This window comes from Nelumbo lutea, chromosome 3 (genome assembly GCF_056320005.1).
Source record: "Nelumbo lutea isolate HS-2025 chromosome 3, American lotus-T2T, whole genome shotgun sequence".
NCBI classification, from domain to species: domain Eukaryota; kingdom Viridiplantae; phylum Streptophyta; class Magnoliopsida; order Proteales; family Nelumbonaceae; genus Nelumbo; species Nelumbo lutea.
The window spans coordinates 67438444-67460173 of record NC_142686.1 but is presented as its reverse complement, the minus strand read 5'-3'; the positions used below and the strand labels follow the sequence as shown (position 1 = coordinate 67460173).

At 38.1% G+C, this 21730-nt stretch overlaps 1 protein-coding gene across 2 annotated transcripts in view; it reads right to left on the bottom strand.

Annotated features, from left to right (window-relative positions):
- The window catches only part of LOC148865412 (signal peptide peptidase-like 2), a 97978-nt gene that overhangs the window by 57694 nt on the left and 18554 nt on the right, over positions 1 to 21730 (bottom strand). For both annotated transcript variants that reach the window (XM_088978275.1, XM_088978276.1), the window contains exons 5-7: positions 21067 to 21224; positions 19324 to 19503; positions 311 to 345 (exon numbers count right to left, since the gene is read on the bottom strand). In XM_088978275.1, the coding sequence (XP_088834401.1) occupies positions 311 to 345; positions 19324 to 19503; positions 21067 to 21224 (373 nt within the window). The remainder of the gene's footprint in view (positions 1 to 310; positions 346 to 19323; positions 19504 to 21066; positions 21225 to 21730) is intronic.

Below are 21730 nucleotides of genomic sequence, written 5' to 3'. Positions count from 1 at the left end.
TTTTAGGCATAATAGGTGGATGCTCAAATAAAATCCACTCAGAGCAGAATCAACCGTCTTTGGGACAACTAGAGACCACCAGCTGTTGGACCAGGATAAGAATTTTGACTATATGTTAAAACAGTGGAATACATAGCAAAAAATACGATTTTCCTTATTTTGCATGATTCCTGTTGAAAGCCAAACCATAAAATCTGGAAAACAGAAGATTCCATTTCTCCCTTTCTGTCCCACTTTACAATTTTCGTTGTAATCCAAAAAAAAAAAAACTTAATGGAATGTATAAAAGTAAATATAACTTGAGGCTTACCTTAGGACCAGACTTACAATGACCATATGCATTCCCTGAAAAATTTTAACATTTTCAAACAAGTGTCATTGAGAACATTATTGAATGAATTTATCCTATGTTAAACAGATGAAAACACAGGTTATTTTCACCTAATGAAGTAATCACTCACAAAATGCATTAATTATCCACATGTCCAATTAATAAAAAAGGTCAGTACATCTTTGCTCATAAAAAATTCAATGTTAGTTGCAAACTAAAAGGTTTATTGTTATTGTTATTTGTTACAAGGCAATAGAAAGCAGTTAATTAATGTAAATAGAATGGAATATGTAGAAACCCTTTGGATAATTCTAGTGCAACATGGGGCTCCACTGTACAACAATAAAGCTCAGTTCTAAGTGTATGCAAAAGGAAGTATTTAGGAGTCTACAGTTAGGAAACTTGGTACTGAAGAACCAATCGTTGCTAAGGAAATGGCTATGGTATTTTCCTTAGGACACTGACAAGTTATATCATAAAGTGATTATTAGCATTCACAGGTATGTATCAAATGGATGGAATACTGGTTTAAATGCAAGAGCCACATTGGAATCACCTCAGAAGGCAACTTTGAGTATGCTTCCTATTATTTAGTTTAGACAAGAAGGAGAAGAAGAGAGTAGAGGTGAAAAGAAAGAGACAAAGTTTTGAAATTTTCAAGACAGATCTGGCAGTGCCCTCTTTGATACTTATATTAGGTGGCCTAAAATAACATGAAATGACAAAAATTCCATAGGGTACTTATAAAGAGCCTTATGACACTCCCCCTCTAGTTGGTTTATATATGTCATTCATCCCCAACTTGTTTCAAAGATCATCAAGTCAAAGACTTGTAATACCCTTAGTGAACACATCACCCAATTGATCACTTGAACTTATGTAAGGAGTGCAAACCTCTCTTTCAAGCTTTGTTTGATGAAATGTTTGTCAACTTCATTGTGCTTCACCCTCTCATGTAATAATGGATCGTGAGCTATGTTAATAGTTGCCTTGTTGTCACAATAGAGGGACATAGGACTAGGTGTAGAAAACTCAAGTCACCAAGTTTCCCCCAACAAAGGTACAATAACCCGTAGTGGACTTCCTATCATCAACCAATCCAACCCAATTTGGATATACATAGGCCTCAACTCTTACCTGTAAATGTTTATAAAATAAGGTACCTCTTCCAGGATATTTCTTTAGATGTGGAATTCTACCACACCTCATCCCATGGGAGCCAATGGTCCCATTGCCTAGGATTGTCCCTTGCAAAGCACTGTACATAAGTCTCAAGGCACCTATTAATGACCTCAATTTGACCATTCTTCTGAGGAAGGTAACTAATGGATGTATTGAGACTAAAACCTTGTAGCTTGAAATGTTCATGCCAAATACTGTTCAAGAAGGTATGGCTATGATCCAAAAGAATGGCCTTGAGCATAACATGGAAGTGGGTAACTTCCCTTGTGAATGTAGTTACAATTGGAGCAGCACTATAGGGACGTGTCAAGGGGATAAAATGGGCATACTTTGATAAAAAATCCACAACCACTAGTACAATAGAGAAGCCCTTTCGACTTGGGTTGGCCCACAATGAAATCCAAGGAGATTTCATACCAGACGAATCCAGGTATTTTAAGAGGCTGCAAAAGCCCAGCAGGGGATTAGGACTTATATGTTTTGTCATTGATAGATAGGGAGAGAGGCATAAAATTGCTTGATGGAGCATTTCATTCCCACCCAAAAGTAATGGAAAGAAATTCAGCGACATGTCTAGAGGATGCCTAAGTATCCCCCACCAGAGATCTGTGGTTTAGTTGCATAAGCTAGGGCAGATGTACTGATGTAGAAGAAAGAACCAGAGGATCTTTATAGAAAAGTTGTGCTCTGCACCACTTGGGCCCACTAAGAATGAAGTAGCTGGAGACTTGGATCTGTTCACCAACCTGTGAGGAAAGGAAAAGGGAGAATAAGGAGAGAAGAAGAGATAGGAAGTAAGGGAGGAAAAGTTAAGAGAATAATCTCTCTCTCTTGATAGCCAACCCTTTAGTACTTCTATTCATTAATGACAAAATTACAACTGGTTGGTTGTTAACTATACTGATCGATTGTTAACAATAGCAGTCGACTAACAATAGTAGATACAATAGGAAAAAGAACAAAACTACTTTAAAATTTCCCCTCAAGCTAGAGAATATATATATCATATAGTTCCAGCTTGTTACAAATATATTCCATCCTTGACCGACCTAGCTTTTTGTGAAGAGATCAGCTACTTGGTCTTCTGATTGATATATGGTGTGATAGTATCCCCACTTGTTACTTTCTCTTTCACAAAATGGCAATTAACTTCAATATGCTTCGTTCTTTCATGAAACACTGGATTTGGTATAAATATCAACATGTCAGGTACTAGTAACACCCTTGGTGAAGATATCACCCAACTGATCAACAGAATTCCACTTCACCATCTTCAATCTTCTCACGAATCAAATGCTTATCCACTTCAATATGTTTTGTCCTCTCATGCATCACAGGATTGTAGGCAATATTAATCCTTGCATTATTATCACAATACAATAATATTGGATCTTGAACTTCAAATCCCAACTCCATTAACATATTCTTCAACCATAACATTTATGCTATGCCATGTGCCATGGCCCTATACTCAGCCTCCACACTAGATCTAGCAACCAAGGCTTACTTTTTACTTCTCCAAGTTACCAAATTACCTCTAACAAAGACACAATAACTTGTGGTAAATCTTCTATCATCAACAGAACCTGCCCAATCAGCATCCATAAAAGTCTCTATCCGGAAAAGACCATGTTTGGAGAAGAGAATACCTCTACCAAGGAACTTCTTCAGGTACCTAAGAACCCTCTCTATTGCAACAAGATAAGTGGTTCTAGGGTGATGCTGTAGAGAAGAGAAAGGGTAGTTTTGTACTTTTACTCTCTTTGTTTGTATATTATTAGGCATGTATATAAGTGTACAGCCTTGTACAGATTTGTCTTATTATTTATTTTGTAAGGACAATCTCGTCCATTTACCTTTTAATATAAATTTATCTTTTCTGGATTGGATCGACATTCAGATCAACCCTAACAGCCTTGGAGTTTTCTTGCTACTCTCTTGCTGGTTTCACTCTTACAAGTTAACATGGTATCAGAGCGGGTTATTCTCTGATTCATCTTTAATATTTTCAGATTGTTTGGGCTTTCTTTATCCTTGCAATTGGTTCTAGACTGATTTTATCAATCCAAGAACTAGTTTTCTCTGTTCTGCGCAACCAGCAAGAGAAATCCTATTAGATTTCGATTGAAAGACTTCAGTTCGTGATAAAACTTCAAAGGAAGTGTCGCCTGGTCATGTTCTCCATATTCTGAAAGTTCCATCAGCTTCGGACAAGGATTGAAGGAGATCTATTCATCTTTTCTTGGCGGCAGTAGTCTTACTTTCCTTTTCTGGACTGCGATTTCAAAGCTCAGTCTTTCTGTGTTTTGGACATCTTCCTTCGACTGTAAGAGGTTTTATTTCTTCTCTTTTAACTCTTTCATATTGGTTCATGTGATTCTACTGCTTGCTTCAGTTGTTTCTTCTGTGTTATGTTCACTATGGGACTTGAGAGGAGTGGAATCATTTTAGTAAAATTTGATGGAAGTAACTATGCATTTTGTAAAATTTGATGGCTCTACAGCCATGCCCGATGCTGGTGATGTCAAAGGATTAAAACAATGGAAAACTGAGAATGCACAGCTTGTGTCTTGGATCTTTGGATTTGTCACCATGGAAGTTAGTATCTCAATGAGGGGACTCAAATCTGCCCATGACATGCTTGAATATCTTAAAAAGGTATATCAGCAATCAAACATGTCTAGGCAATATCAAATTGAGGTAAATATATTTTCCTATGCTCAAGGATAAACGAATTCAAGAATACTATGCTGGTTTCGTGAACCTATGGACTAAATATGAGTTGGTTCACTTTGGAGATCTATCTACAGATTGTTGTGTAAAATCTAATTATGAGGAAAACTATGCATTTTTTTATGCACCTCAAATCTAATTATGAGGCAGTGAGGTCAAACATACTCAATAGAGAGCCTGTACCTTATCTAGATATGATTCTTGGAGAGGTTAAGAGAGGAAATTCGGCTCCTTACTCCGTCTTCTCCTGATCAGAAGAAAGAACAAGGAATAGATGTTGTTTTACTGGCTACCAAAAAAAAGGGAAGAAGGATTTTTCGAAATTGCAGTGCTATGAGTGCAAGGAATTTGGGCATGTAGCATCTCACTACAAGAAGAAAAATTTTGCACCTATAGTAAACAACAGGGACATATTATTGTAGAATAGGCAACTAGGCCCCTCAAGAAAGGACAACATAAGGCTTATCAAACTTCAGCTGAATCAACTGATACTTCTTCCTCCTCATCAACTCTCAAAATTGATTCACAAGGCACTTTGACTGAAGATAAGATTCGTGAGCTTATGTCTTCGGCTATTTCCTCTGCTTTTTCTACTATTAGGATGGTTGGTAAGTTTTCTTACTTGTGTTCTTCCCCTTCTCATATGTGATTAACTTTGGGGCCTCAAATCACATAACTAGGGCTTCCTTTGGTCAGTCTCCTAAACCTTACACTTCTGCTAGTGACATTGTTACTGTTAATAGTGATTCTCTTCCTATATGTGGTTGTGATGATTTATTTCTATCCACCTCTCAGTCTACTCCCTTGTATCTCCCCAAAACTTTTTTAGTGCCTAAGTTGACTACTAATCTAACTTTTGTTGGACAACTTGTTGATGATGGAAACAATGTCTTGTTTTCTCGTGATGGTTGTTTTATCTAGGACCAACACAGTGAGGAGATGGAGGGGAAGGGGCATAGGCTTAGGAGGTTGTTTGCTCTAGAATTTGAGAATAAGAGAGCTTCATCGTATTCTTATTTCCTATCTACTACTTCTAGTTTCTCTGCTACTTGTAATAAGGTGTTGCACTTATGGCATAGACGTTTGGGCCACACTCATGCTAAAAACATAGACCAGTATAAAGCTTGCTTGGTTGCTCAAGGCTACATGCAAGAATATGAGATTGACTATGATGAAACTTTTGTTCCAGTGGCTAAAATGACAACTATCTGCTTACTTCTAGCTACTATTGCTCTTAGGCAATGGACAATTCATCAGATCAATGTCAAGAATGCCATCCTCCACGAGCATTTACAAGAGGCAGCTTACATGAAACCACCTCCTGGATACTATGATAACACTTACATGGTGTGCAAGTTAAAATCTCTATATGGTCTTAAACAAGCTCCATGAGCTTGGTTTGACCATTTCCGTACAGTTGTGTTGGAGGCCGTTTTTTAGCAAAGTGCATCAGATTACACTCCTTTTACCTTCAAACAAGCATAGGGTTGACTCTCATCCTGGTATATGCTGATGATATCCTTATCACAGGAGATGATGTGGAAAGTACTAATAACTTGAAACTCCTTAGCAACTCTTTCAAAATGAAAGATCTTGAGCCAGTCACCTATTTTCTAGGACTTGAAATTCAACGATGTCCTCAGGGATACTTTGTCAACCAACAGAAATATGCAATTGGTTAGCAGAATTAACATATGGAATGCAAACTTCACCATCTTCAATCTTCTCACAAATGATGTTTATCCACTTCAATATGTTTTGTCCTCTCATGCATCATAGGATTGTCTCTACACCTTTGATAACAAGGCTGGTTTCTCGGTGTCATCCTCAGAGTCACATAGTCAGTCAAATAGGAGTCAAATTTTTTGTGGCATAATCAGTTACGTCATGTGTCTTTTGAAATAGTAAAGTCATTGTTTCCTTATTTATTTAAGTCATGTTCAGCATCAGATTTCCAATGTCAAACATGCCAATAGAACAAGCAATGTAGAACAATATTTCATTCAAGTAATAAAAGATCAAGTTTCTCTTTCCATATTGTGTATTCTGATGTGTAGGGACCTACTACTATAACTTCGGAGGGTGGGTATAAGTATTTTATCACATTTATTGATGATTTCTCCCACTATACATGGGTATTTCCCATGCGTAGCAAAGACGAAGTTCCAAATATTGTAAAAGATTTCCAAAGGATAGTGTTTACGTAATTTCACGTTGAAATCCAAAATTTTCAATCAAATAATGCAAAGGAATATTTCCATAGTGAGCTCGATGAATTTTATGCTTCCCATGGATCCATTCACAGGAATATTTCCAAAGGATAGTGTTTTCTAGTTTTAATTAGTTTATTATTAGGGTGTGCTGCCAAGGGTATGTTTGTAATTTTCTTTTCTTTTATTCACTTATTGCTATTATAAATAAGAAGTTGGGCGCCACCAGCTAGAACTGTTGACTCTCAAACATATCTCTTCCTCTTTTCTTCTCTTCTCTTCTCTCTTCTCTCCTCTCCTCTCCTCTCTCTTCTCTCTCTCCAAGAAAGAAAACACTCATATCTCTTTTGAGCTTTAGCTAGCAAATGTTTTCACTAATGCTATGACAAGTTTCAGGTACTCTATTCCCATCAAAAAAGGTCTATAAATATATGTTAAACAACATAAAATAAATCTGATACCATGTCAACCAACATAAAATAGAATAGCAACTCGAGGAAACAAGATGAAGAAATAGAGAAACACCAAGGTTTAACATGGTTCGGCTTCTACGGGAGAGGAAACATATCCACTATGAGAACAAGAGATACAGCTCTCTCTCTCTCTTACCCTCTTCCTCACTCCCTAATCTCACACAACCACTTGCTTAAATAAGCAACAGATCGAAATATAGAATTACACATAAACCTCTTTTTCTAACATAAATACATATTGGTCCCCATAACTTATCAATATTACAAACATAGTTGTCAAGGCGACGCCTAGGCAACAAGGCACCCTTTGAGGCTCGCCTTGCCTAATCGCTTAGCAGTTTTCTACTTCCTACTATAAAATACTATTTTATTCATTCTTTTTTGAGATGATAATTATAAAATAGACATTATTAAACTACAATGATCATTTTGTGTGTTTATATATTAATTTCTTTGTATTATTTTCTTACTTATTAGGGTTTAATCAACACAAACATTGCTAAATGCTGTATTGAACCCTCAAGGACTTAAAAACCTGAACCAATAAGTAAGGAAGAACTTAAAATTTTATCGAATCAGCACATTTTCCTCTTCCATATATTCTTCTTCTTCTTTCTACTACTACTACTACTACCAATACTTTTTATTTTCTTCTTTTCCTATAACAAAAAAAAGGGTTCAGCCCCTATATTTTTTGAATTTCATTTTCCTTCTTCCTTCTCTTCTCTACTACTACTACTACTACTACTACTACTACTACTACTACTACCAACACTTTTTATTTTCTTCTTTTCCTATAACAAAAATAAGGGTTCAACCCCTATATTTTTTGAATTTTATTTTCCTTCTTCCTTTTCTTCTCATGAATATGTTGATTTTCTATACTTTAATATGAAATTTATACTTTTCTTATGAAAATCATGAATAATTATTAAAGAAATATGGTTATGGTACCTAGGGAACTATCCTAGGATCTATGTTTTTAACATAAAAAATCCATCGCCTAAGCGATGCCTAGGTGCCCACCTAGGCGACTAGGCAACAAGGCACCCCCCAGTCTCCTAGCCTCACCTTGGCACCTTGAAAACTATGACTACAAATATAACCAAATACAATATATCCCTCAATAAACCCCCCCCCCCCTTAAACTCAATGTGGGAAAACCAGCTTGAGTTTGCAAGTAAAGATGTTGAAGCAACCTCCATGGAAATAGGTTTATTATTGAAGTAGCAACCATGAACCTTGAGATGTTGAAAGGACCTTTGAAACAACAACTCACCGATACACCAAGGAAGTTTCACACGTTCACCAACAAAGTTATCACCACACCACAAACCATTACCAACTCACAAACATCCACAACTTGAAGCATCACAGCCTCTTTCCCAACTCGCAAAACACCAACTCACAACCACAGCATGAGACATCAAAGCCCCTTTTCCAACTCACAAAACCACCACTAACAAACAACCACAACTTAAGGCATCATAACCTCTTTCCCAACAAACAAAATCACAAACAACCACAACTTGAGACATCAAAGCCCCTTTACCAACTCACCAATTCACAAACAACCACAACTTGAGGCATCAAAGCCCCTTTTCTAACCAACCACCAAAAAAACACAACATGAGGCAACAAAACCTCTTTTTCAATTCACAAAACCATCATCAACTCACAAACAACCACAACTAGAGGAATCAAAGCCCCTACAACCAGAACTTGAGGCATCAAAGCTTCTTTTCCAACTCACGAAACCACCACCAACTCATAAACAACTGCAACTTAAGCCAAGTAGATGAGTACTACCGCAATAGTCAACTACTATCAGTATCCTACTCCTATAGTCGACTACTACACAAAGAGATTTTGTAGTAGTCGACTACTATCAATATCCTAACCTTGGTAGTTGACTACTACATGAAGAGATTTCGTAGTAGTCGACTACTAGCTCAATTGAACATGAAATAGTAGCAACCGGAACACCGTCACAGCTCACAAACTCACTTATCACACCACTATTAAACTCTTTACAACAACTAGAACACCTTCACAACAATCAAAACACCTTCGCAGCAATCGGAACACCTTCACAACAATTGAAACACCTGCTCTGATACCATGTTAAACAACATAAAATAGTTCGGATACCATGTCAACCAATATAAAACAAAATAGCAATTCATGGAGGAAACAAGAAGAAGAAATAGAGAAACACCAAGGTTTAATGTGGTTCGACATCAATGGGAGGAGAGGAAACATATCCATTATGAGAACAAGAGATACAATCTCTCTCTCTCTCTCTCTCTCTCTCTCTCTCTCTCTCTCTCTCTCAAACTCTTACTCTCTATCTCACTCACTCTTCTTCACTCCCTAATCTCACACAACCATCCTTGGTGAGGCAATTTCATCCTTGGTGAAGTACCATCCTTGGTGAGGCAATTTCATCAAATGGTGCTAACACAGTTTGGAACAAGAATAAATGTGTTCAGATCAAAGAATGCCAGGGAATGTTTTAAAAAACACCTTGCTTCATATCTGTTAGAATATGGTGTTGTCCATCAGAACAGCTGTTCCTATAGTCCACAGCAGAATGGTGTTGCAAAAAGGAAGAACAAACATATTGTTGAGATTGCAAGAAGCATGATGATTACATCTACAGTTCCAATTCGGTTTTGGGGTGATGCAGTGTTCACAACAGTATATTTAATTAACAAGGTGCCCTCTCGTATACTTGGATTCAGCACCTCAATCAGTCTCCTTTTTCCTGAGGGAGAGATGTTTCATATTCCTCTCAGGGTGGTTGGGTGTGTCTGCTTTGCACATATCCTTAGTCCTCACCGCTCGAAGCTTGATCCCAAGGCAAAGAAGTGTGTCTTCCTTGGATACGCAGAAAATAAAAAAGGGTACTGCTACTATGATCCAGTCTCTAGGAGCTAGTATGTTACTATGGATGTCACCTTTTTTGAGTCCACATACTTCTTCTCAAAGAATCCTTCTCAGGGGGAGTGTTTTGGGGAAGTGAGTCAGCAATCTATTCCTCTCCCAGTTCCAGCCCCTGTGTCTACTCCTGTGCTTGACCATCCTGTGTCACCTACCTTACCACCTCCTTTGCATCCTGCTTCTCAACATTACTCACGATAGAGACTTCACAAGGAGGTTGATTCCACTACAGCAAAACTCACTTCACTTCCTGTTGGTTCCTTGGAGACTCCAGATTCAGCTAACATGCATTCAGGTATTCCTCTTGATCCCACTACTGTTTTAATTCCCATTGATTCTATTAATCCTGTTACAGATAACCTAAATCTTCTTATTGCTCTCAGAAAAGGGAAGAGAAAGTGTACTGCTCATTGTATTTCACAGTACTTATCTTACAGTGTACTTTCTCCTTCATACCATGCTTTTCTTTCATTCCTTGACTCTGTGTCTATACCCAAGGGTGTTAGTGAGGCTCTCTCCAAACCTGAATGAAAGACAACTATGCAGGAAGAGATGAAAGCTTTAATTAAGAATCAGACATGGGACATTGTGGACTTACTAGAGGACAAGGAGACTGTTGGATGCAGATGGGTTTACACAGTAAAATATAAGGCAGATGGAAGTATAGAAAGGTACAAGGCCAGATTTGTTGCAAAAGGGTACACACAGACCTATGGCATTGATTACTTAGAGACCTTTGCACCAGTTGCAAAGATGACCTCTATTCGGATACTTCTTTCTCTTGCTGCCACATACTCTTGGCCCCTGTTTCAACTTGATGTGAAGAATGCTTTCCTAAATGGGGATCTGCAAGAGGAGTGTATATGGATCTTCCTACTGGCTTCTATAGTGATGCTGAAAAGGGAAAGGTATGCAGGCTTAAGAAGTCACTTTATGACTTGAAACAATCTCCTAGAGCATGGTTTGACAGATTCAGAAAGGCCTTGATTGCTTTTGGCTACACTCAGACTCAATCCGATCATACATTGTTTATGAAGCGAAGGGGATCTTTGGTGTTAATCCAAATTGTTTATGTGAATGATATTGTTGTCACAGGGAATGACCTAAGTGAGATTGATTGTCTGAAAAAGAATCTACATAAAGAATTTGAAATTAAGGATCTTGGAGAACTGAGATACTTCTTAGGCATTGAAGTTGCAAGATCAAAACATAAAATTTTTATCTCTCAGAGGAAGTATGTCTTGGATCTTTTTCAAGAAACAGGGAAGCTTGGAACGAAGGCAATCAGTACCCCTATTGATCAGAACCACAGAATCAATGCATCAGAAGGTGAGCCAGCAAAGGACATTGGGAGATATCAGAGACTTGTGGGTCGGCTGCTATACATGTGTATGACAAGACCAGACATTTCCTATGCAGTAAGTGTGGTAAGTCAATACATGCATGCTCCACGAGTCCATCATTGGGAGGCCGCTAACAGGATTCTCGCTTATCTAAAGGGACACCTAGGTAGAGGCATATTGTTTATTGATCATGGACAGTTGAAACTAAAGGCTTATACAGATGCAAATTGGCCAGGATGCCTTGATGACAGGAGATCCACTTCAGGAGTATGCACCCTTGTTGGGGGTAACCTTGTCTCGTGGAAGAGTAAGAAACAAACAGTGGTGGAAAGATCAAGTGTTGAAGCTGAATATAGGGCCATGGCACATGGAGTTTCAAAACTTCTATGGATCCGTTCCCTATTAGGAGAAATTGGTGTATAGGCAGAAGAACCTATGATGTTGTACTGTGATAACCAGGCAGCAATTAACATCGCCCATAACCCAGTCCAGTAAGACCGAACTAAGCACATTGAAGTGGATAGACATTTTATCAGAGATAGAGTGACTTCTAGGGAAGTTTGTCTTCCATACATTGCTTCTGATCTGCAGCTCGCTGATGCTCTCACAAAAGGTGTTGCAAGGGGGAGTATTGAGTTGGGAATGTGTGACATATACTCCCAACTTGAGGGGGAGTGTTGAGTTGGGCCAATTTTCTAGTTATTGGGTCCAGTTGTTTTTTATTCTTATTTTAAGTTATTAAGTTAGGAAGTTGTTGGGCTTTAGGCCCATTAGTTTATGTTTTTATGTTGTGACTGTTCAGCTACTTTAGTTGCCGCCCTACTAAGGGCATTCTTGTAATATCTTATTCTTTAAGTTAAGTATAAATTATAATAAGGGGTTGGCGGCCAGAACTAATTCAATTCTGGCTGACTTCCTACTCTTTTCTTCTCCTCTTTTCTTCTCTACTGCTGAAACCCTTCATCTTCTTCTTTCTCTTCACAAGGAAGTCATCTAAATCTGCAATTAGTAATTTCTACTGAATCAAACAAGTTCGGAAACAAAAACTTGACAAAATTGACAGACATATGACGAAGGCGACAATACCATAATTTCAAAAGACTTATTTTCTCATTGGAACAAGACTTAGTCTGGCTTGACAATCCATGCTCTAAAAGTCCGTCCAGGATGTAGACTCCATCCACTTCATGCCCACTTCCAATCGTATTCCTCGTGCTTAGGTCCTAAAAAACACAATAGTTAGAAAAAAAAAAGGTCATTGAGCAATTGTGGATTTTTGTTAAAAAACTAACAGACAATAATTTTTTTTTAGCTAGGCCACTTGTAGAACAGAGCCAAGAGAAAGGTTATTAGTGATTCTGACTTCACCCTGACCCAAGATTGGTGTCTAAGATCCATTAGCAACAGTAATCTTGCCCTTCCCCGGGGTTAACTTATATGAGGTAAAATGTAAAGGCATACCAGTCATATGGGCACTGGCCCCAGAGTCTACAATCTATGGGCTAAAGGAGGAGGAACAAGCAAGTGCAGTACCTATCTTGGCATATGAACTAGATAGATTACTAGGTCTAGAACCAGATGAGGAAGATGTACCACCCTTTTCTAGGTGCAACAATATATTCCTAAGTTTGTCCATCACATCAAAGGAGTTAAGCACATCTGAGGGCTGAGCATCATTACTAACTGTAGCCAAGTGAGCATTGCCCTTCTTCCCGGTTTTGTACTTCTTCAACTTTAGATGAGGGTTAAGCTTCCAGCACCTTTCTTTAGTGTGTCTTGGCTTCTTGCAATACTTACAAATAACATCCATGACCTTCTCTACAATGGGATGTTTGCTAGTATTTTACTTGGGTCGTGATGACATGAAGGTAGAATGATCACTCATAAAGGATTACATCATGGCAGTTCTTCGAATTTCTTCCCCTTATACAAGAGAGTAAGCAGTAGCAAGAGAGACAACGCCTGCATAATAATGTGTCGTCTGGTGAAATCAAACTCTGGGTTTAAGCCTGCCAAAAAATCAAAGACTCTATTCTCCTCTATGTACTTCCGATACTCCTCACCATCTTCAAGGTCCTTCCAAACTAGAGATTTCAAGTGATCCATTTATTCCCAGATAGACTGTAGAGAAGAGAAATACATAGCAACAGATCTCTCCCCTTGACGCATACTGCAAGCTTCCCTCCGAAACTGATACACTCTAGCAGTATTGTTAACTTGGGAATAAGTAGCAACTACCCTATCCCATATATCCTTGGAAAATGGAAGAAACATGTAATTTCGGGCAATATGAGGTTGCATTGAGCAAATCATCCATGACATAACAACGGAGTTGTCTTGTTCCCACCTTCCAAATTTCGGGTCTTCAAGACTCGGCTTCACTTCCCTTCCTGTGAAGAATCCCAATTTACCCCTCCCAGTAATGGTAAGTTTAGCAGACTGAGACCATTCTAAAAAATTAGTTCCATCTAGTTTAACAGTAGTTATCGTACCACTGGAAATATCTGCAGTTCTCAGGAGCACGCCAGGAACCATCTGAAAATCCTTAGATGATTCCATAGTCTAAAAAGACACCTTTTCACCAACCAAAAAGGACCCCCAACACTTTAATCGAGGTTCCAGACCCAAAAACCAGGTTACCATACGGTTATCAACCAAAGGAAGCCCAAAAAAACTAGGTTGGCAGCAAAATAGAAGGAGAAAAAAATCTCCCAAAAATCACACAGTGCTCAGAAAATTATGGGACCACTTCCTATCAATCCCAAATTCAAAAATGACCCGAACGGTCTAGGTTTTACAACAGAAAAATATCATTAAACCTGTTGTACATGGCTCGACATCAGATCTAGAATTTCTGCGATTTTTTCCTTAAAAAATCTACCAAAAATCATAGAAGCTTCATATGATGACAAGAGTCATAACAAAATTTTTTCTAAAATCAGGGCGAATCAAGCTGTGTAGTTTCATAGACTGTCGACGGCACCTGTACGGACTGCTGAAGTCATCCAACGGCAGTCTGACGTCAACAGTTCACCTCTGGGTAGGAGATCAACAAAGAACAACTCCTAGATGCTTCTACCCGCTCCGATACCAAGTTGTATGTGACAGAACAAGAATTGGAAGAAATTGATATCTCCTTCAACTAAAAAAATAGTACATATATATACAACCTTGTAGATACTAAAATACGAAGAAAATCTAATTCCTATAATCAAGCTATTCCTAATTGGGCTAATACTCCATAATTACAGCCTATAATTATAACCTAACTCCATAATTACAGCCTATAATTACAACCTATAATCTCGTAATACTCCCCCTCAAGATGGAGCATAGATGTCAATCATGCCCAGCTTGTTACAAATATAGAAAACCCGGGCTCCATTAAGAGCTTTTGTAATGATATCTCCTAACTGCTCTCCAGTCTTCACATATGCTGTAGAGATCAAGTTTTGTTGAATTTTCTCATGAACAAAATGACAGTCTATCTCAATATGTTTAGTTCGTTCATGAAAAACTGGATTCGAAGCAATATGAATCGTAGTTTGATTATCGCACCATAGCTTCGCTGGAACTGAGACTTCAAGACCGACCTCAATTAAGAGTTGAGAAACCCACATAACCTCACACGAAGCTTGTGCCATTGCTCTATACTCAGATTCTGCACTAGATCGCGACACCACATTTTTCTTCTTACTCTTCCACGAAACCAGATTACCACCAACAAAAACACAATAGCCAGTAGTGGACATTCGATCAATCTTGGAACTCGCCCAGTTCGCATTAGAAAAACACTCAATATTACTGTGACCATGATTCCGGTACAGTATCCCCCGTCTAGGAGCTCCTTTCAAGTAACACAATATTTGTTCTAAGGCTGCCCAATGATGCACTGCAGGAGATGACCTAAATTGACTTACAATACTAACTGAGTAAGCAATGCCAAGACGAGTCACTATGAGATAGTTCAACTTTCCAACTAATCTTCTATATTGTTCAGGATCATCAAAAGCATCTCCATCCTTTGTGAATTGTTGGTTAGGAAGCATTGGAGTACTACATGGTTTGACTCCTAGTTTCCTAGTTTCTGTTAATAGGTCCAAAACATACTTCCTCTGAGACAGGAAAATGCCTCTTTTACTCCTTACCACCTCAATCCCCAAGAAGTACTTTAGGTGCCCCAAATCTTTAGTATTGAACTGGCTCTTCAAGAAGGATTTCAAGGATGAGATTCCCTGCGTGCACTCCCAGTGATAACAATATCATCTACATATACAACAAGTAGAATGATGCCAAATGTGGACTTACCACCTCAATCCCCAAGAAGTACTTTAGGTGCCCCAAATCTTTAGTATTGAACTGGCTCTGCAAGAAGGATTTCAAGGATGAGATTCCCTGCGTGCACTCCCAGTGATAACAATATCATCTACATATACAACAAGTAGAATGATGCCAAATGTGGACTGCTTATAGAAAACAGTATGGTCAGATTTGCTCTTCCTCATCCCAAACCTCTCTACTGCCTGACTGAATTTTCCAAACCAAGCTTGAGGACTCTGTTTCAGTCCATACAACGATTTTCAAAGACGATAAACTTTCCCAGACTCCCCCTGAGCAACAAACCCAGGTGGTTGCTCCATATAAACCTCCTCCCAAAGATCTCCATGCAGGAAAGCATTTTTAATATCAAGCTGGTAAAGTGGCCAATCATATGTAGCTGCCAGAGAAATAAATAATCGAATTGAAGTCAATTTTGCCACCGGGGAGAAAGTATCAGAATAGTCCACTCCATATGTTTGTGCATAGCCTTTGGCCACCAAGCGAGCCTTTAGGCGAGCCACTGATCCATCAGAATTAAATTTGACTACAAAGACCCACTTGCATCCAACCGGCAATGAGCTTCAAAAGGAGATAAAGTAGTGGAACAGGCAATGGTTCGGGGTTCCTGGGTATCCAAAATGTACAGACCTCCTGATTCTCGTCCTTTACTAATAATCCTCTTCTTCATAAGATCATGAAACAGACAATGATCAGGAAAGAATGAGATACAACAATTAAGAGTACGAGTGAGTTTGCTAACAGATACCAAATAAAAGGGAAATTTTGGTAAACTCGATACGGATGACAAAGAAAGTGTTGGTGTGGGATTGATAGTGCCAGAACCAAGAACAGAAGAAATAGAACCATCTGCTAAGGTGACTAAAGAAGGAAAAGTGTGTGATTGGAAAGTGGAAAAGATACTAGGATTACCTGTCATATGATCTGTCGCACCATAATTAATGACCCACTGAGAGGAAGAAGAAAGAAGACATGTATTGGTTTTACCTGACTCAACAAGGGCAGTGATGGACTGAGAGGAGTTCTTTAATGCCTCTTGATACTGGGTAAATTTCGCATACTCATCTGTAGAAATTGTAATGGTCTGATCTGACAATGGATGAGGAGCATCACTCGTAGTTACAACATGAGCTGACTGAGACCCAGAAAGTGCACTAGGTTGTTGTACAGGTGAGGTATGGGAACTGGTATCTGTACAAAGGACCCTAGTAAAGACCTCCTTTAAAGAGGTAATCTCAGGATTAGACAGAATCTGTGACTTAGCACCATCAAATTGAGGATTAAGGCCAGCCAGAAAACTCATAATAGTCATCTGTTCACATTGAGTGTGCTGAACTTTGATATCAGTACTGAAAGGTAACAAGGCGTTCAATTCCTCATAAGTGCGTTTGAAATTCATGAAATAGGTCTGTAGAGACTGATCCTGTTGTTCAGCTCGATAGAATGCCTTGCAAACATAAAAAAATACGGGAAATATTTTCTTTACCAGAGAACATAATAGCCAAATATTCCATTAGTTCTTTTACAAACTCACAGTGAGAGAGATGACCGACGTATTCATTCTCAATAGAATTACGGATTTGCAAAAAACAATTGAGTGTCAACTCTTAGCCATTCAGTACGAGTCTCATCAGTAGGAGGGTCCTTAATTAGATGGTTGTCCTTAGAGATACTCCGTAAATGCAAATGAACAGTCTTACTCCAGTCTAAACAATTAGTTCCGTTTAGTTTTTGTTCAGTGATTTTAGACAGAATGGGGATAACACTAGGCATAGCCAAGTTCTTCTGTTCAACCGCCATCATAAACATAAGAAAATAGACTTTTGACAACCAGCAAAGCCAATAAAACACACTTAAACAGAATCGACAGCAGATGCAACACCCAAACAGCAAGAAATCACAATTGGCATCACCGAAATATCAACTGTATAAAAAGAACAGAGAAGAAAGACTTTCCTGATGGGCAAACAAACACTACAAGAGTAACACCGAAGCTGAGGTGATTGTCGGAAAGAGACCGGTGAAGGTGGGTCCGTCAGACGCGCCTCCACGCTTTGGCGTGTGACGGAGGGGCAAAAACTAGTGGCGGCGCGTGTGGCTCACTCGTTGGGTTTCCGGCGATGCAACTTAGTGGGTAAGCCGATCTGGGGATTCTGCTTCCACTCCTGGTAAGAAAGCGGTTGGATGCAGATGTCGCTCGGAATGGGTGACCTAGAGATCGCAGCTGCTACTCACTTGGGCAGCGTAAAGAATTCAAAGTTGCTCACTTGGGCAGCAACGGGAAGAAAACCAGAAATTAATTTCATACTGGAATTGGTGTCTCCAGCTCTGATACCATGTGATAGAACAAGAATTGGAAGAAGTTGATATCTCCTTCAACTAAGAAAATAGTACATATATATACAGCCTTGTAGATACTAAAATAGGAAGAAAATCTAATTCCTATAATCAAGATATTCCTATTTGGGCTAATACTCCATAATTACAGCCTATAATTACAACCTAACTCCATAATTACAGCCTATAATTACAACCTATAATCTCATAACATTGTAGAAACTAGGGTTTCAAGAGAGAGGAAGAAGAGAAGAGAAGAGAAGAAGAAGAAGGGGAAGAAGAGAGCAAGTGTCGAGAGGTGCGTGTTTTCACTGTTCACACCCTCAAAAGAATACATTATAATCTGAGAAAATAATAATTACAAGAAGGCCCCTATATGGGTGCCCAAATACTGAGAGAGTATAAAAAGGAGAAAAAACCAAAAACACCCCTGTCTAGCCATTCTCAACAATCTTCATCAAAGAATTGTTAAGAAAGCTCTATTTCTTCTCAAACCTTTCACTATTCTCCCCCTTTCTTCAACCTCTTCCAGCTCTCATTCTTCCCATAAGAGGCACTACAAGCTAGTCTTTCCACCTCACTCCTCTTTTTCCTTCCCTTTTTTCTCCCACCCCCTTCTTTTCTAACTTCCTTGGATTCCTTTGAATTCTTCCTCCTCTTTTTGGAGGATTTTCTTGCTACTCCTCCACTACTCACCATTCTTTGCTCATTTTCACCATTCTTCTTACCTTCATCAGAGCGTGTGAGGTATTTATATCTTTATAATTGTCTAAAAAGGATACTTTTGTCTGTCCCATGTTACAAGTAAGACAAACAAGTAGTTACCCTTTAAATTTAGAAGACTATAATTAGCTCCCAGCTACTACGTACGGAAAAGTTAAGAGACTCACCGAACAAATCTCTCTTTTCTCTTCTACACCTGTGGATATGGTGTCTTTATCTACATTTCTCTACAATGCCACTACTTTTCTGGACTAAAACCACATGGAAATGGTCAAGTTATTAGAACAACAAAATAAACAATAATATTTTCCTTTGGTTATTCATGGAATGCACTTTCCACATCTTAGAAAAAGGTGATGTTTCATGGGTAATGTATTATATTCTTCATCCCTTTTCTCCAATATGCAAAGCAGTAAATAAATACTGAAGACAGTAAAACCCACAGCAAACTTGCCCAAAATGCTACTGAAGAATTATAAATACAAGGCATATATAGATAGAAAGCCATATATATATATATATATATATATAACTGTTAGTGGGAGAGAATGCCACTCAACTGGGAAGAGGGGGAGAAAAAAGACCAAGAGCAACCTAAGCCCATTTAGATGGGTTTCTATATATGAGATGTACAAAAGATACAATTTTGTTTGGTAAGAACAGGCCTATAACATATCACTATTAGTGTGCAATCACAAAAAGATACATACCTCAACACCACCAATGCAAAAGAGTACAATCAGACACCATACGAATCCTGATGACATGAAAAAGTAGAACAGTACAAGAAATGTGGATGCTGATATCACAAAAGCTATGGCACCTGTTGCATTAATATCCACACTTTCATTCTCAGAGTCACCCTTGGCTGTCCCAGCATTGGAAGATTCCTAGCCAATGAAAGAAAGGAAATGTAATCACAAAATGCATCTCTTTTAATGACATTCTAGAATAGAGTAATCTAAGCAATTGGAGCAAAAATAATCCTTTGTTATATATGCAGAATATTAAATGGAGAAGCACAAGCCATGCAGAAGCTATCACAATTGAAAAGGTACATTATGTGTGATAAAATATACCAAGGTTACATAATGTGTACAAATTATTCCAAGAGTGATGGTTTCCTTCTTTTGTTATTCGGAAGGTGTTCATAGGAGCCTTCTAACTGTAATTTGTCCCTCCACCAGTAACAATACACCACATTTGAACCCTTCTTCTTCTCCCTATTTTTCTTCTCTCTTCCTATTCTTTCTACTTGAACCATCCCACCTTTCTACATCTAGTAATAAAAATAAAATATAAATAAAAATAGACAACAAGGAAGTATTTGGGAGAGTTGAGGAGAGAAAGAAGACTCCCACTGATCCAATTAGCAATTGGAAAATAAAGAGACGTACAAACAACTAATGATGGGGAGAGAGTTAAGATGGAATTCAAAAGCGGACTGTAATCTAAAATTGAAGAGAGAGGAAAGTCATTGGAGACAGAAATCAAGAAATGGATGGATTAGACAAGAAGAATAAAAACCCAAATACGTTCATTATTTGGGTAACTGGAGGAAGAAAATTTTTATATACAGCTTGGTAATATTCTGAGACCATTACACATCAAGAAAGGATGGAAAATGCTTTGTGCATCATTTAAATCAATATAAAAGAAATCAGACATCTAAGTACTTATGAAGGAATGGACAATTAGTTGCCTCCTGATTTCTTGATGACAGTTTTGCTCACTTCATTCAAAAGTTACATACTTGATAATCTTACTAAATTTTGTATACAACTTTTCCCTTTAAGTAAATAGTAATTAAATTTCCTTATCATCACATTTAATAACATAATAATTGATTTTCAACTCTACTATAGTCCCATTAAATGATATTTATAAACGGATCCCTTCAACATTTGGTATTAGCACATCATATTCAAAGTAAATTACACTGTTGTGGGATTTAACAGTGTGGGCCTCAGCCCATTTACATTATGTCTTCCTATTTCTTGTTGGGCTATACTTCTGTTATTAAGTGTTAATGTACCTGGGCATCTTCATTTTAAGTTACTTCTTCTCTTACTAATGGGGGGGGGGGGGGGGGGGTAAAGTTGTAATCTTATGTTTTTTAATGTTGCCCTAATATAAATATCAGTTTGAAGGGCTGGGTAAGATTAAGTCACCCTATTCTTCTTCTTTTACTTCTTCATGAAATAGAATACAAACATAAACATTAAATTATGTTATTTAAATGTGTCTCCATTTCTTACATAATCAACATAGTAACTCCACATTTTGTTTCAATTTTTATTGGCGGATGAATGATTTTGTCAACAAGTTCTCAAGAAAATTGGTAGCGGCACTCCCCATGCATTCGTAGAAATGCATGTATGCATGCAGATGTACATATGTAAATGCGCATATAATGAGTTATCCAGATGAAGATAAGCAATTTATAGGCAAACCTTAGGAGACAATTGATTATAGTGCTCATCGTCTTTCTTGCGTGCAACAATATCTGGCCACAAACATGCCAAGAGAATGGTCCCAACAGCCATCATCCATAAGAAGATCACCGATAAGTCCACAATTGGACGATCTGGAGAATACAGCAGAAGCTCCACTACATTGGAAAGAATACAATTAGCCATTTATATACTAAACAAAAGCATGGTCAATGTGGATGCAAAATATGAAAAAGTTCAAATATATGACCAAAAAACTGTAACAATGTTTTCCCTGAACTGTTGCAAAAAACATGTAAATGAATAACTAGAAACCAAAGTGCTAACAATAATGCACATGTAGCATTAGTTAGTCTCTAACAACAACCCTATTAACAACCCACTTATTAAAGCATTCAAGGTCTTCTTCTGTGTTCAGTAGCTAATTATTATCACCTAACTCGAAGCAATGCAATCATATTTCTTCACTTAAGTCGCATGTATTGGCCTGCAAATGATCTTATAGGCTACTGGTCTGATCTCAACCAATCTGCGAACCCAGTATCCTATACAGATAACTGTAAACCATAATTCCGATTACCAAGTTCTATAAAACGGAGCTCTCTAAATCTCAATAATCATTCACAAGAAAAACAAAGTTGCTACACTTCATACCCCTGGACCA